Source organism: Penicillium pulvis (assembly GCF_028828015.1).
Source record: "Penicillium pulvis strain IBT 33274 chromosome Unknown contig_5_segment0_segment0, whole genome shotgun sequence".
Classification (NCBI taxonomy): domain Eukaryota; kingdom Fungi; phylum Ascomycota; class Eurotiomycetes; order Eurotiales; family Aspergillaceae; genus Penicillium; species Penicillium pulvis.
This window is the reverse complement of record NW_026643078.1, coordinates 1,865,986-1,881,141: the sequence shown is the minus strand read 5'-3', so window position 1 is coordinate 1,881,141 and position 15,156 is coordinate 1,865,986. Positions and strand designations below refer to the sequence as shown.

The 15,156-nt window shown below is 47.4% G+C and overlaps 5 protein-coding genes across 5 annotated transcripts; 4 read left to right on the top strand and 1 right to left on the bottom strand.

Moving 5' to 3' along the window:
* Window positions 1-256: 256 nt before the first annotated feature.
* On the top strand, window positions 257-1,959 carry N7503_007276 (NAD-dependent succinate-semialdehyde dehydrogenase; the record flags this gene model as incomplete). The annotated part of the gene is made up of 4 exons (XM_057066823.1): window positions 257-286; window positions 389-476; window positions 527-1,771; window positions 1,823-1,959. 4 exons carry the CDS (start codon window positions 257-259, stop codon window positions 1,957-1,959), a joined length of 1,500 nt encoding a protein of 499 aa, XP_056920504.1.
* Window positions 1,960-2,376: 417 nt separating this feature from the next.
* fluG (uncharacterized protein) lies at window positions 2,377-5,067 on the top strand (the record flags this gene model as incomplete). The annotated part of the gene is made up of 3 exons (XM_057066822.1): window positions 2,377-3,477; window positions 3,530-4,784; window positions 4,838-5,067. 3 exons carry the CDS (start codon window positions 2,377-2,379, stop codon window positions 5,065-5,067), a joined length of 2,586 nt encoding a protein of 861 aa, XP_056920503.1.
* An 863-nt stretch (window positions 5,068-5,930) lies between these two features.
* Window positions 5,931-6,636, top strand: N7503_007274 (uncharacterized protein; the record flags this gene model as incomplete). Its single annotated transcript, XM_057066821.1, has 3 exons — window positions 5,931-6,084; window positions 6,149-6,211; window positions 6,305-6,636. 3 exons carry the CDS (start codon window positions 5,931-5,933, stop codon window positions 6,634-6,636), a joined length of 549 nt encoding a protein of 182 aa, XP_056920502.1.
* An 808-nt stretch (window positions 6,637-7,444) lies between these two features.
* N7503_007273 (ankyrin repeat-containing protein) lies at window positions 7,445-9,687 on the bottom strand (the record flags this gene model as incomplete). The annotated part of the gene is made up of 4 exons (XM_057066820.1): window positions 7,445-9,083; window positions 9,152-9,409; window positions 9,471-9,582; window positions 9,633-9,687. 4 exons carry the CDS (start codon window positions 9,685-9,687, stop codon window positions 7,445-7,447), a joined length of 2,064 nt encoding a protein of 687 aa, XP_056920501.1.
* Window positions 9,688-12,368: 2,681 nt separating this feature from the next.
* N7503_007272 (DEAD/DEAH box helicase) lies at window positions 12,369-15,084 on the top strand (the record flags this gene model as incomplete). The annotated part of the gene is made up of 9 exons (XM_057066819.1): window positions 12,369-12,769; window positions 12,822-12,926; window positions 12,981-13,201; window positions 13,260-13,293; window positions 13,356-13,537; window positions 13,600-14,479; window positions 14,532-14,717; window positions 14,768-14,918; window positions 14,977-15,084. 9 exons carry the CDS (start codon window positions 12,369-12,371, stop codon window positions 15,082-15,084), a joined length of 2,268 nt encoding a protein of 755 aa, XP_056920500.1.
* Between the last annotated feature and the right edge of the window lie 72 nt (window positions 15,085-15,156).

Here is a 15,156-nt window from a genome sequence, read left to right as displayed (position 1 = left end):
TATCTGGATCGTCTACCTGTAAGAACCTTGGAAGTAACCCCAAGACTTTCGGAGACGTATGAAATTGGAGAAGAGATCCATATAGCCTATCTATGTCGTATTACAAGTCGCCGAGAGTTCCGCACATGTGCCGCAACGCGATGAGGGGTTCAAGCTTCCCCACTTTACCAACATTGAAAGGTCAGCCTTTCCTATTTCTAGTACATTTTTCAGCTTTTGATTATTCAATAACTTTAAAATCATTTTGTTGCACATCATGGGAACGAAGTACGAGCTCCCATTCCAGGTAAGCGACCTCCTGTAATCCTTCGACCTTGATTGCTACTGGGCATCGGCGAGATGTCCGAAGGCTTCTGAGCTTCTATCAAACATACTAACACACATAAAGCTAGCGGACCCTACACTTCTCAAATTCGACTCTTTCATCGGCCACGAATGGGTTGAATCGAAGAGCGGCAAGCGGTTCGAGGTTCTCGGTACATCCTCCAAGCTCCAACATGTTACAAGTATGACTGACCCCACCTAGACCCCGGAACCGACAAGGCATGGGCCAGCTGCCCCGCAAGCACAACCGAAGATGTCCCGGCAGCTGTTGAAGCAGCCCACACTGCATTCGAGTCCTTTCGCAAAGTAAATCCCCGACAGCGGGCGAAGTGGTTGCTTAAATGGCACGATCTTACTACCCAGGCAAGAGATGATCTTGCCCAGATTGTCACCCACGAGACGGGCAAGCCGTTGGCAGAGGCCTACGGGGAACTCGATTACTCACTTGGTTTCCTATGGTGGTTTGCCGGCGAGGCGGAGCGCGTTCACGGTACGGTATCGATGGCCGCTGCGCCGAATCGCCGCATTTTCACAGTCAAGCAGCCCATCGGCGTGGCGGCTGCCCTTGTACCGTGGAATTTCCCGGTCGCGATGGTTCTACGTAAGGTTGGAGCCGCGATGGCGGCCGGGTGTACGATGGTTGTGAAGCCGAGTCCCGAGACACCCATCTCGGCTCTTGTCCTGGCCGAGTTGGCGCTGCGGGCAGGCATCCCAGCTGGCGTGTTTAATGTTCTCACTACTGACTTGGAGAATACGCCATCGCTGAGTGAGGCGTTGTGTAAGCACCCGCTCGTCAAAAAGGTGACATTCACTGGCTCAACGCGAGTTGGTAAATTGGTTGCGTCGCACTGCGCTCACGGCCTTAAGAAAGTGACGCTCGAGTTGGGCGGAAACTGTCCTTTCATCGTTTTTGACGATGCAAACCTTGACCAGGCGCTGGAGCAGCTTATGACCCTTAAGTGGCGTCATGCAGGCCAAGCATGTATCACAGCAAACCGAATCTACGTCCAAGCGGGTGTTTACGATCGCTTTGCTGCACTCCTGACGGAGCGGACCGCTGCCCTGGTTGTTGGGCATGGATCTGCCAAGGACACTACAATGGGCCCGTTGACCACGCCTCGCAGCATTGACAAGGCGATTGCGCAAGTTGAGGATGCCCGTAACCTTGGCGCGAAGATTCTGCTTGGCGGGAAGCCTCGTAGCGCACAGCCGGGTTATTTCTTTGAGCCGACCATCCTATCTGGGATGACAAAAGACATGCTGATCTCACAAGAGGAGTCATTCGCACCCATTGCGGCGCTCTATCGTTTCGAAACTGAGGATGAAGCGGTGAGAATGGCGAATGCCACTAGCATGGGATTGGCGAGTTATGCGTTTACGAAGAACATCGATCGTATGTGGCGTTTGTTGGAGAATCTCGAGGCGGGCATGATCGGAATGAACACGGGTAAGTGATTCAAATGTGATGTGGAAATTTCTGTTCTGACCGATAGTCTAGGCAACCAATCAGCGGCCGAGTCGCCGTTTGGTGGCATGAAGGAATCAGGTTATGGTAAGGAGAGTGGAAAGGATGTTGCTGTGCAGGAGTACCTGATCACGAAAACGGGAACCTTGACGATTGAGGGGCAGTATTGAGTGCATAACTTATTGGATAGTGGAACCGGTGATCAGGTTATTCTTCACGGCTCGCCCCGCAAAAATGAAATTGATGAACTAGAATTTGCCTGTGCATTGTGAAGATCGTGGAGTGGCAGCTTACCGAGACCAGGGAAGTGGGTTCAAAGTGCGGGTTGCTTACCGATTGGATTTACGAGTCGTGTAGTTGGCCAATTTGAGCATCTTTGACGATGCACGGACAAGAAAGTACCAGATACTTGCTACGCAGTTGGTTCCATAGCAGAGAAAATGTATTGACTACTTGATCGGAACTAGAACCACTTGCCCAACGTGGTACTGTGTAGCAGTGGCAGAAAATGACTAGCTTACTTTCGTGCTCCAGTGGTCGGATCCGTTGTGTTATCTCTTCATCCCTCATTCATTATCATCACCACAATGGATTCTCTTGATTCCCTTCGCCACCTCATCGCAAACCACCCGCTTATTGATAATCATGCGCACAATCTATTGAGTCGCGACGTGGCCACCGAGTACGATAGCTACCCGTTAGAATCTATCACTTCCGAGGCCCACGGTCGCGCCTTGGAGAATGCCCGGTTCACCCTGCCATTGCTGCGGGCCACCAACCAGCTTGCCGAGCTTTACGGAAGTCCCTGTGCGGAATGGTCAGACGTACTAGCCGCCCACAGCCGATGGGTAGAGCAGGATTACGAAGGCCTGATCAAACGGAGCTTGGAAGGCACACATGCCTTGCTTCTCGATGATCTCTTATCAGACGACGATGTCGAATCATACGATTGGCATGACTCATTCACCGCGTCTGCGACAAAACGCATCGTCCGAATCGAGGCGGTAGCAGCCTCGCTTCTGGTGGAGCTGATGAGCACGGATCGACAGGAAGGTCAGACCGTGTGGGGTCTATTCCGCCAGCAATTCCTTGAAAAGCTCGAGCACGCAATGGACGATCCCGCTGTTGTGGGGTTCAAATCTGTGGTTTGTTACCGCACTGGACTAGATGTCGATCCCCACACACCAGATGAGGATCTATTAACAGCCTCGCTCCACCGAACCCTGGACTTGGGTACTAGGAAATCAGGTTATCGGATTGAGGAAAAGCCATTGAATGACTGGCTGGTTCAGCAGACGCTTAAACTGATTACTTGGAGAAAGAGGGCTGGTATTGTTAAGCCTCTTCAGTTTCATACTGGGTTGGGTGATAATGATATCAGTCTTTTGCGAGCAAACCCTGCCTATCTTCAGCCGTTGATTGTGCAATACCCCGATGCGGATATTGTATTGCTGCACTCAGCGTATCCGTATACTCGGGCAGCTGGATATCTGGCTTCTGTGTATCCTAATGTATACCTGGACCTCGGAGAGGTGTTCCCGATGGTGAGTCGGCAGGCCCAGGAAAAGATTCTACAGGAGAGTTTGGAGATTACACCTACCAACCGTCTCCTTTGGAGTACCGATGGTCATTTCCACCCGGAGACCTTTTGGCTTGCCAACAAGCAATTCCGACAGGCGCTGGAGAAAGTAAGATATGCTGAGAGTCCCCATCTTATCCCATACTGATTTTTTGGAATAGGTGTTTATCGACTACGTCCAACATGGCGACTACACTATTTCACAGGCCAAGACGGCAGCCGCTGACATTCTGTTTAATAACTCAAATCGTCTGTACAGATTGCAATTGACGCCACAGTATAACACTGAAAGTACCGAGCAATCGATGGCTATTGTTGGCCAGAAAGGTGCAGTCGCATCTGACACCCTAGACGCCTTCCTACAAGCCAATCCTAAAATCGAGTACATCTGGATGCAATGGGTAGATTACACAGCAACTGTACGAGTGCGCATGTTCCCACTCCAAGAGTTTGTTCGCATTGCACGGAATCAAAGGCGGATCGGAATCGCGATGGCTGCGTTGAGTATGCTGCAAAACGACGTTGTTATTCCGGAGGGCTCGACTACAGGACAATTCTATATGCAGCCTGACTTTTCCAGCCTTTACTTGAATGGAAGTATGGTGACACCAGCTGCACCAAGCGCCACTGTCATGACGTTTTGGAAAACGGAAGACGGCCAATTCTTGGAAGGGTGCCCAAGAGGTACATTGCAAAATATTGTCGAGAAGCTGCATAAGCAACACAATATCAACGTCCTATGTGGCTTTGAGGTTGAGGTAGTTTTCCTCAAATCTGAGAAAGAGAGGACAACTTGCGACCCTGCAACAACTATTCATTCCTGGTCGCAAATGACTACACAAACAAGACGGATGGTCCCAATCCTTGAAGAAATCACACAGGCACTGGTGTCGATGGGAATAAAACTCCAGCAATTCCACGCCGAGTCATCACCTGGTCAATTTGAATTCGTCCTCCCACCGTTGGCACCCCTAGCCGCCGTGGATACGCTGATCGCTACCCGGCAAGTCATCTCTGCAGTCGCAGATAGATACGGTCTGCGCGCAACCCTGCACCCACGGCCCTACCCCGATGGAGCTGGTACTGCCTCCCATACACACATCTCCATCAACCCCCCGACAAAAGAAGACACATTCCTAGCCGGCATGCTCGACCATTTCCGTTCCATCGTTGCATTCACCCTCTCGCAAGATGTAAGCTACGAGCGTGTCCGCTCGGGCATCTGGGCAGGATCAGAATGGGTCACCTGGGGCTTCCAGAACCGCGAGGCTCCAATCCGCAAGATCAACCCCGGTCACTGGGAGATCAAATCAATGGATGGTTTAGCAAACCCTTATTTTGCTGTAGCCGCCCTCCTAGCTGGAGGGTACCTGGGGCTGGAGGCAAATGCACCACTGACTGTCAAGGAGTGCGGCGGTAAGTCTCCATTACTAAAAACCCCTATTGTAACTCAACTGACTTCATTCTAGTCGACGCATCTACACTGGCGGAATCCGAGCGCTCTGAGCTAGGAATTAACACCGAAATTCCGAAATCCTTGGATGAAAGCCTAGTAGCACTCGAGAATGACAAGGCTCTACAGAATCTGCTTGGTCCAGGCTTTATTCGGAACTATACGCTCGTCAAGAGGGCGGAGTCCGCTAGCTTGTCAGCCATGTCGGAGGCGGAGCGACGGCTGTGGGTTGTTGAGAGATATTAATTGGTATAGCCAAGATGGCCCCCACAAATCCATACCGTGTTCATTCAACGCTAGACCTTTGAATCTTGGTCTCGCCAGCAGAGTTTTGCAAGTGCTTATGCGATGCCAAGCGACCGTCTGACGGCTAGGCTCAATGTAGATTGAAGGATCCATCTGGGCGGCCAGCTTCCTTTACTGGAATCCCGTGCCCCTGTAAGCACTGACTAATGAACCAAATGTAGCTTTTAATCACCGATGGACCTTACAAAATGGTAGTATTGTAATATTTTTGCGATCGTACTACGTAAAACTTGGTGAAGTGGGGGCTGCCAAATGATCCACACTCTGCAGAAATGGCCACTAGCAACCTTGAATAAACAGGGATCACATCCAATCGCTCTTTTCTTCCTCGTTTGTGCTACCTTTTTCCATATTGGTGTAGAAGTCGGCTTCAGTGGGCAACTGCCGGTCGATCAATCCCTTATTTGAGATAGCTCAATTTATAGTCAATTTTCTTAAATCTCTTCATGCTAGTAGGACGAGTCATGAATTCTTTTTTCGAATTCGGTGAATATATTTGTTGAACATAACTATACTGTTATTGGAGATTGCAGAAATATCGTTCAAATGGCTTGCACTGAATCGAAATAGTATGAAAGCATCATCGGGTGTAGTTACAGTAGACCGAAGGAGTACTTTAGTTCCTCTTAGCTTATTGAAGGACCATGAGGCCGCGTCACCAAAGAAGTGGGGGCCCGATCATGCATTGGTCTCCAAGACAAGTATAGCTAGCTCATTAGCTTGTAAGCTTTTGAACTGATGTTTATAATCCCCGACGGCAAGCATGTATTTTATCTGCAAATTATTTCAAACATAAACAAACCATGAAGCTCACCACTTTCACCTCTGCTTTGGCGTTGGCCTCTAGTGCCATGGCCGCACCATCTATCGCAATTGAGAAACGCAACCCCTCTGGCTCTTTCGAACTCGTTGCGTACGGCGTCGCTGATGATGCCATCCCCATGTTCTACTCTGATGGTATGTCCCTTCTACATCCCTCATTCTACTCGGCCGAGAATCCAAACCTGACATTGATCCACAGGCCTCGCCTACGCCGGCGACTCCTCCCTCTGGACATCTGGAAACGTCACCACCGACGTAACATGTAAGATTTAACTCTAACAGTCCGGGCTGTAACCACATGTACACCGGGACAAAAGCCAAACCTTCCTTCTATATGGACTAACGCGTTCGGTAGTTGAAATCACCGACACTGAGCTTGTCACTACTGCCACCACATCCGGTGTTACACTCGACTCCGATACCTTGCTTTACATCCAACCTACTGCCGACGAGGTCCTCACCGTCGGCTTCACTGGCAACGGAATCGACTCGCCTTCCGCTGCTACGACGGACGGCTTCCTCTTCTACGGCAGCTATTTGATGTGGGAAGAGTCTGATGGAACTCTCTCCGATGTTTTCCGTCTTAAGGAGACCAACGTCTCCGGGATTTACCAGTTCTACTGGGACATGTCTAGCTTGGATCTTTCTGGGTACTTGTTCCCTACTGTCAAGGACAAGACTGTTTGATTGGAGAAAGCTATGACTGGTTGGATGTGATGATTAGATTGCAGTCTAGTGACTCGTGGTACATTCGAAAACAAAAAATAGGGATAGGTGCTGGAGTCGGAAGAGTCAGGTCATCTTCTGTGCACCCTGGTGCTGCTGAACTATTTCATTTATCTTCTGTCCTTCTATCTTTCATTTTCTCCATCTAAATGCTATGCTAAAATTGCGGTGCTGACTTTCGTTATTCTCCGGATTCGTAGGGGGTCTAATCGTGGACTCTTTCTCGTCAATCTCTAGACGAACAAAGATGCAAATGAGGCAAATCAAAGTGGCGTTGACTAGAATAAGATTATGGATCTTCGAGTAACGGATTTCGGGTGCTCTTATTTTGGTTCTTTTCGGAATTTAGAAACATTTTGAGGTGTTTTTCTTGATGACTGGGCCTTGATTGTCTCCTGGATGAATGTATTTTAGCTGAGAGGAAATATTCAAAGCCAATAGTGTGAGTAGCAGTAGCATGCTTAGGTGACTATCGTTACATATCTAAGCGCTTTGATATTAACAAATCATACCTTCGACTCGGTGTTTCCAGCATATCTTCTAAGCCATGAAAGCATGGTTGCCTGGAAGAAATTTCTGCTTTCGGGCTAAGAGTATAACTCGTATTAAGGCTATAGATGCAAAGCCTAAAGGCCAGAACGAAGGAACAAAATGAATTGTGAGATGAAATCAAAAGATACTAGAGAAAAGTACATCCAGTAAGCAGACCGAGGAGTCAAACAAACTAGCATCACCATGATGTCATGGGAATAAATTGGTCTTGTGGCTTCTATTGTGCAGGAGTGCCATCTCCTACTCTCCTGTCATTCCAAAGGTTATCTGCAAAAGCATCCACGGTATCGAAAAGAACAAATTTGGGAGATGGGGGACTATACGAGGGAGATGTAGGCGAGAGCCCAGGCGGCTTAGGAGACGCTTGTCTATGACTCAACAATGATGGCGAGTAAGCCGGAGGGGACGGGGGACTATAGGAGGGGGATGTAGGCGAGAGCCCAGGCGGCTTATGGGACGCTTGTTTATGACCCAAAAATGACGGCGAGTAAGCCAGAGGGGACGGGGGACTATAGGAGGGAGATGTAGGCGAAAGACCAGGCGACTTAGGGGACGCTTGTCCATAACCTGACAGCAACGGCGAGGAAGCCGGTGAGTTCAAGGCGAATGACGGGCTTTCTTGTTTCTGAAACGATTCCTGCTGCTCCGACTGATCCGAGTGTGCACCAGATAATTTCTGTTGTAGTTGATCTTGCTGTTGTAACGTCTGCTGACGATGTTGTTGAAATAAACGCATGAAGTTCTGGCTCAAATGAGTAAGTTTGAGCAGAGCAGTCTGGTACTCTGGACTCTGCTCGTCATCGTTATCCAATGTCTGCCAGAACTTTTTGACGATCTGTGTGTATTCGGCTTTTTGCGCTTCATTCAAATGTGGCAACTTCCGAATTTGGTCGGTCCGAATAAGCCCTGAGCGCTTTGAAGGGGACAAAAGCTCACTCGTGGTTGGGTTTGTTGCTGCAGACTCAGATACAGTAGCGGTCAAGGTTGTCTCTACTGACCCCATAGGCTGGCGGGTACAATCATGCTTGCGATATAATTTGGTGTCATGAAAATCTTTCTTGCAGAACCTGCATACCAGCGATAGCTTGGCTCGCTTCGGAGGGAAAGCTGAAGCATCGCGCTTCTGCCCTTCATGGGTATCTGCGATGTGCCTTTCCAGTAGTCTTTTCGAGCTGAAACGAATCGTGGATCTGTAGCATTGGGGAAAGGAGCATCCATATGGTCTGTTATGCTTGTTCATATGGGAGTCCCTGTTTTCAGCTGTTTGAAACCCTTGATAAAAAAAATCACAACTGATTCGAGGGCATTTAAATGGGCTATCTCCGTAAAAGGATTTTAGCATCTCGGTGTCAGCCTTGTTCTCTGAAACAGTCTGTTCGAGGAGCTGCCTGATACGGGCAACCACAGATGATATGTCGAGACAATCATTAGAAGCTGCATCTGAGTTGAAGCTGCTCAGCTGCTTTTTTGTGGAGACAAGAGCTCTCGAAAGCTTGTCACAATCAGGCCAGACTTCATTCATTTGAAGTCGCCCCTCGATTTCACGCGCAAAGATTGGAATGTCGAACTCTGTCTCAGGGGCTCGGTAGTGCGACTCTAAAAATCTGGATAATACTTCGAGCATTGAATTCACAGTAGCTTGGTCTGTGTCGTCCTTCAGACCGTGCCGAAGGTGGTGTGACCAGAAGCAAACAGCATAGTCCGCAAAAGCATAATATCCGGATTTTATTAAGTCCATAATTGTTTCATCTGGGAGACACCTTTGGAAGCCTGGAAGAGCTAAGTAGCCAACACAGAGATAGGCCATACTCAACTCTTCTCTTGGGACGTCCACAATCTTTGACTGTAAAAGAAAGCTATGATCTGTTAAACCTTGGAAACAGAAATTCATTAAGAAAGTGTAAGTCTTTGATACAAAACTTACAGCTTTGCAGTCTCATGAACAAGTTCCAGAGAACCGTCTGTTCTGCGCTCAACAAGTGAGTCACAGAGGTCCCTAGAGTCAAGGATCCATCTGCGGCTAAGAGCGTCCACATCTTCATTTTCGAGGTCGACGGATACTGCACCCTGAATTTCTCGCCACTGTAGTTGACGTTTTGCGCACACCAGCCATGCCAGAAGTTGTAGAGCGTACTTACGGGAAGACTGGTCTTCAAAGATATTCTTAAGGATGCGATCGTACCTATGCCGAGATATATAAGCTCAGCTTTGTTCACCACGCCCAGATGAGTTCATCAACTCACGCTTCTTCAAGCTGAGTTGGTATCCTCTCAGCATGCAATGCATTTGATAGCGCATTTGGCGAGACTTGGGAAAACAGGTTGCTCATGACAAGTTTTGCGAGGAGAAACATTCCTTAGAAGGTATTAGTCGGATTGAGGATGATATTTGGAGGTAATACTTACCTCCTGCCTTTTCCATCACAAGTCTAACCATACCTCGCCTGGTCTCATCAGACATCCGAAATTTGTTCTGGATTCCAACCGCTCGTGAGGAAACATAGGCAGAGATGTCATCGTGTGTGTCTCTAGTACCGATCTCCAAACTTGTAATATCTCTCAAAGCTCTCGTTGTGACCGCGTCTCTTTGCGAGACAAAAATACATTGAATCCGATTGCAGCTTGAAAGCTGTGAGACGTCAATAACTGAGTGCATCCACTCGATTACCTTTCTTCTTTCCAATCTGCTGCACTCGTCAAGACCGTCGATGATTATGCAGATGTTCCCTGAATTCCGAATAGCTATTTCAAGCAGTTCTTTTGCTAAAGCTTCCGAGAAAAGTGTTTTCTTGCCCTTGCGGCACATATCTTCATATATGTACGGCAGCAAGTCCGTGTTCTTCTCAAGAATTTGTGATATAAGGCTGCAAGCGAAGGAAAGAAATGATCCCCTCTGGATATTGTCACTCTTGAAGTAAAACCAGATCGTATGTTTTGAGTGATCTGTTAGACATTCGTCGATCAAGATTGAAGCTAGAACAGTTTTGCCTGTTTATAATTAGTTAGGTTCAAAACAGATTGAAACCGGGAAGTCCAGATGATACAACCGTACCTGCACCCGGAATGCCATTCACCCAAAGTATAGGTTTCTCAGTCGTATCCTTCCATGAAGAAAAAAGGCAATGCTTTAGAAGCCATGATCCAGATTGCGAGTTCCCGGATCTAGCGAGCCTCAATGTATCTTGATCAGTTGTAACATCTGCACCATTCAGCCAACATTGAACCTCTCGTAGCTGACCCATCATCTGGCCTTTTATGAGTCTTTCCAGATCTTTTGCAGATTGGGCAGCTGTAGACCGGATTTCTTCAAGCTCGGTGAAGGTGAGTCGCTCCCCAAAAAGTTGTTTGTGGCTCTTGAGGCTATCCACGATTGGACCAAATTTTGTCTTGTAAGTAGACCAAGTAGCCTGAAATATTTGTTTCCACACTTCATATTGTCAGCCATCTGTAGTTATAGACTTGCGATGGTTGCACTCACTGGGCTTTCTGAAATATAGGAGTGCTGCTTGATGAAACTCGAATATATCATGGAACATCGACTCAAGAGCCTGCTCCAGACATGGGTACTTCTGGAGGATCCCTTGGCAAGTCTCTATGTGTGGCAGACAGTTCCCAATCATCTTGTACGTAGCCAACAGCTCGTTGAACGCCTCGGATACGGAGCTAGCGACCTGCAAATCGTGTATTAGTGGGACGGATTCATGTTGACTAGGATGTACCATACCTGTAAGAGGAATTTAATCGGTCCCTGTTTCAATATGAAAGGCCGTCAGCGTCAAATCCTCACTTAGCGTCTAGTAAAGAAGTATGATCATAAATACCCAAACAAATGCGAGAATATCAGCTGCATTTATAAAGACCTCTATGACCTTGCTGTAATTATCCATGATAGTCACAAACGTCGAAAGGCGTCCCATGTCCTGCATTCGCTTCTGTGTAGCTTGTTTCCTTTCAATCTTGGCGATGCATCGCCTGAGATCATCAAGAGACGTTGTCTGGAAATCTGCAGCAAGCTTCGGTCCTAGCTGGCTCTTGAATGTGCTCAAGATGCGTTCAAAACAGAGCGATGTTCCGGTTGCCATGGTTTTTGATATTCTCCATCTCGCGGAAATGATGTTGAGATGAGAAATCCATCGCGAGAACATTTAGACTGCTCACTTGATCAACCAAATCGGCGCTAAAGTGGGGCAGTGTTACTGCGCATCGACGTGTCAAGCGGCGGCGGGGCGGTCAGTCGTGGCTGCAGGCTTACATCGTTGAGAATGCGACCCAACAACACCATTGCGCCTCATGACACAGCCTCCGCTAGGCAACTTATGTATTCAGCAGGACCCAGCCATTTTGAGACTTCCTGTCGACCACAATATTCTATGGATTTATATACGTTGCACTTGATATTAGACCCAAAGCATGGCAGATGGTCAGACTGGTCGCGGTGCTAAAAGGAAATGCGAGAGCAATGAAGACGATGGGCCATGCTGCGACACTCGATTTTCAGCGTACCCCAAAGCTTTCAATCAGACTAATACGAATCATGGGGGGTCTACCTATTATGACGTGCGAAGCTGCTCTCCAGCGATCAGTGAGTGTCTTGGGGCTGGAATCAACAATGGTGTACTGACTTCGTACTTCTTCCACTAGTCAACCCAGATTTAACCTTACCAAGGCAATTTATTGACGAACCTATCATATTATGTACTTCGGAAAACCCTAACACAGGACTATCAACTCCGAATCTCGTTGATCATGCGCTCTTCAGTCAAACAGACGGTCACTTAGACACCTGCTTGACTGATCAATCAAAAACCAAATCAGTAACGCATGCAGAGACTGAAGAGATATGCTTTGGCTCTGTACGTTCGATTTCCGCATAGACTCTTCCTAGCTTGAGATTTCAAGATCGCTAACTTGAATAAGGTTTGTAATATCAATGCGCAGTTCTTCATAGGCCCGCCTACAATAGCCAATGACACACGAGGCTCTGATCGCCCCAGACAGAGCAATAGGATTTACTCACTGGAGGTCTTATTAGGCCCCGAAAATTGCGTGATATGTTCTCCATTAATCGATGATATAGTGGGTTTTATAAACCTCAGAGACACTCATGCCTTGAGGAAATTATTTGAAATCGCCGGGACACGAATGGAAGTCTCTTTGCTTGCGTCCGAATGGGATGGCTTGGCTCAATCAAAATCCCTTGACCCACCGAGAGGCTGTATCGAAATTGCTATTTTCGGAAATTCTGACGATGCTCACCTTGTCGGTGATTGGCTCTCGTCTCAGAATCTATTTCTTCAGGATCCGACATTGATTGATCTCACTGCAACCTACCAAAACCCCCACAAGTTTCCGTCTCTGGACTTTTTGGGCGAGGATCTGAGCAGTGAGGCATCAGAAGACGAGGAGAACATCCCAGCTCTTTTGATCAACCAACCGTCCCGCAAGGTATCGAAAAATAGCTTACAATATGTTCTGGACCACATACATGGCCATGACCTTCAACCAGTTGAGCCTGATGGGCACTTGACTATATCGCTCTTTCCGTACGTTTCAAAATTTTGGCCTAGGTGGCCTAGATACTGAACTATGTCACAGACACCAAAAAGAAGCGGTTGACTTTATGATCCGCCGGGAAACTGGTCAACTGACCTCTTCTATATCCCTTTTCAAAACACACGACGATCGAAATGGCAAATTCTTGTTGGTGAAAGGGCCCTTGCACGTTCTTTCAGCTTACTAACATGCTCAACCCAGATATTCGCATGTCATCACAGGCCAACCCATTCTGCAACCGCTTACTGGCCCCTTTGGTGGAATACTTGCCGATACAATGGGTTTAGGAAAAACGATAAGTACTCTATCGACGGTTGTCAGCACCCTGGATCACGCAAAAGAGTGGGCCAAGAAAATCGTTGATAATGAACGTTCTCAAAGACGAAGGACAAAGGCAACGTTGGTCATTCTTCCTAACGAAGGTAAATCTCAATTACAAGTTCCAAAAGTCAATTGAAAGAATGTCTCTGACTATAATAGCACTCATGGATCAATGGCTGGATGAAATATCCAAGTACATGCTCAAAATATGTGCAACGGACTATATGACGTTCAAGTATACTGAATTTGGTATAGGAAATTCGAACCAGGAACATTTTCGCCTTGCAGATATCACGGTGGATCGCGAAGATGCCGCGTCTCAAGCTTTGAGGATTTTGACATTATCCTGACTACCTACGGTATCGTTAAGGTTGAGTTTGGCAGTAAAGGAAGTTTGATATTTCAGCACCACTTCTTTCGCATTGTTTTAGATGAAGGTAAAAAAAACACCCACGCATATTAACGGCCCCAAATACATGCTAACAAGCTTCATGTACAGCACATTGCATCAAAGGACGATCGACGAGAACTCATGATGCGACTTGCAACATTTCAGCAGCGAGGCGCTGGTGTCTTACTGGGACTCCCATACAAAATAGCCTGGATGATCTTGGTGCACTGGTGACTTTTCTTCGTGTTCCATTGCTTGAAGAAAGGAAGTCATTTCGGTCTCACATCATCAACCCGGCCTACAGTGGACGTGAAGATTGTTTTGAGAACCTTCGTTTATTGCTTGGATTCATCTGCCTCCGTCGAAATACATCCGTTGGCATGCTCGTGCAACCGACGATCAACCTCCTGAAGTTAGACTTGGCCACTGATGAACGGACAGCCTATGGAAACATATTGGACTTTCATGACCGAGCCATGGATCTACATGTTAGTGGAAAGGGCCCAGCGGAAGGTAGCTGCACCGCCTTCCAAGCTCTCATAAAGTTGCGAATATTTTGCAACAACGGGCTTTACAAAGACAGAGATACCACAAGCCCAACAGATCCATTTGATGTTGAAGAGTATTTTAACTTTTTGCGAGAATCCAAGAAAGCCCGATGTACTAATTGCGATAATGAAGTTCTATTCCTCATGGAATCTGAGCTCCCTGACACTGCAGTATTTACTCAATGTCTTCATCTGATCTGCGGTCCCTGTTACAAGTCCACAACAGTCTTCAACTCATCGAGCTCAAAGCAATCGAAATGCCTCGCATCGGAGTATTCTCAACTTCAAGACCAAAATGCTCTTGTACAACTTGGGCCTCGTGTATGGAATGAACTTTCCTCGATTGATCAAGGGGCTTCTCACACTTCGGACGAGGTGTTCTCGACAAAGTTTCGTGTTCTTTTGAGCATGATCCGCTCTCATGCCCCCCAGGAGAAAGGGTAGAGCTATGATCATCCTTTCACGTCCGCTCTAAAGCTAACTATAGTGTAGAATCGTCTTTTCGGCATGGACGAAAAGCTTGAAAATTGTCGCGATGATGCTTCGTAAGGAAGAAATCAGGTTTGTGAAGGTGGATGGATCAATGTCGAATGCGCAGCGCCAACGGGCATTCGAAAGCTTCAAGATCAGCAACATGGTGAATATACTCCTTATTACCATTGGGGCGGGCGCTGTGGGGTAAGCTAGATTTTGCCATCATTCGATTGACCATAACTGATATTCCTTAGCCTGAACCTTTCCATTGCAACGCAAGTCCATATTCTTGAACCATCGTGGAATCCAATGGTAGAGAAACAGGCCATAGGGCGGGTAGTACGCCTTGATCAACGCAATCCAGTGGCCATTACTCGCTATATCATGCGAAATACTGTTGAAGAGGTATTATATCTGCTTTCAAAGCTTCATTGTTGTGATGGTGGTGCTAACATGGTTCAAGAACGTCGTCACCAGACAGGACTTTAAGATGAGAGTTGCCATGAACGGATTTAAGCCAAGCTTGAACGAGACGCCTTATGATCAAAGAGGCTCGGATAGTGATATATGAAACTCCAAACGTGAAATAAGTAATTGCAGATCAGCTGATCTCCACGTTGTAGATAGCCAGCAACATATCTGC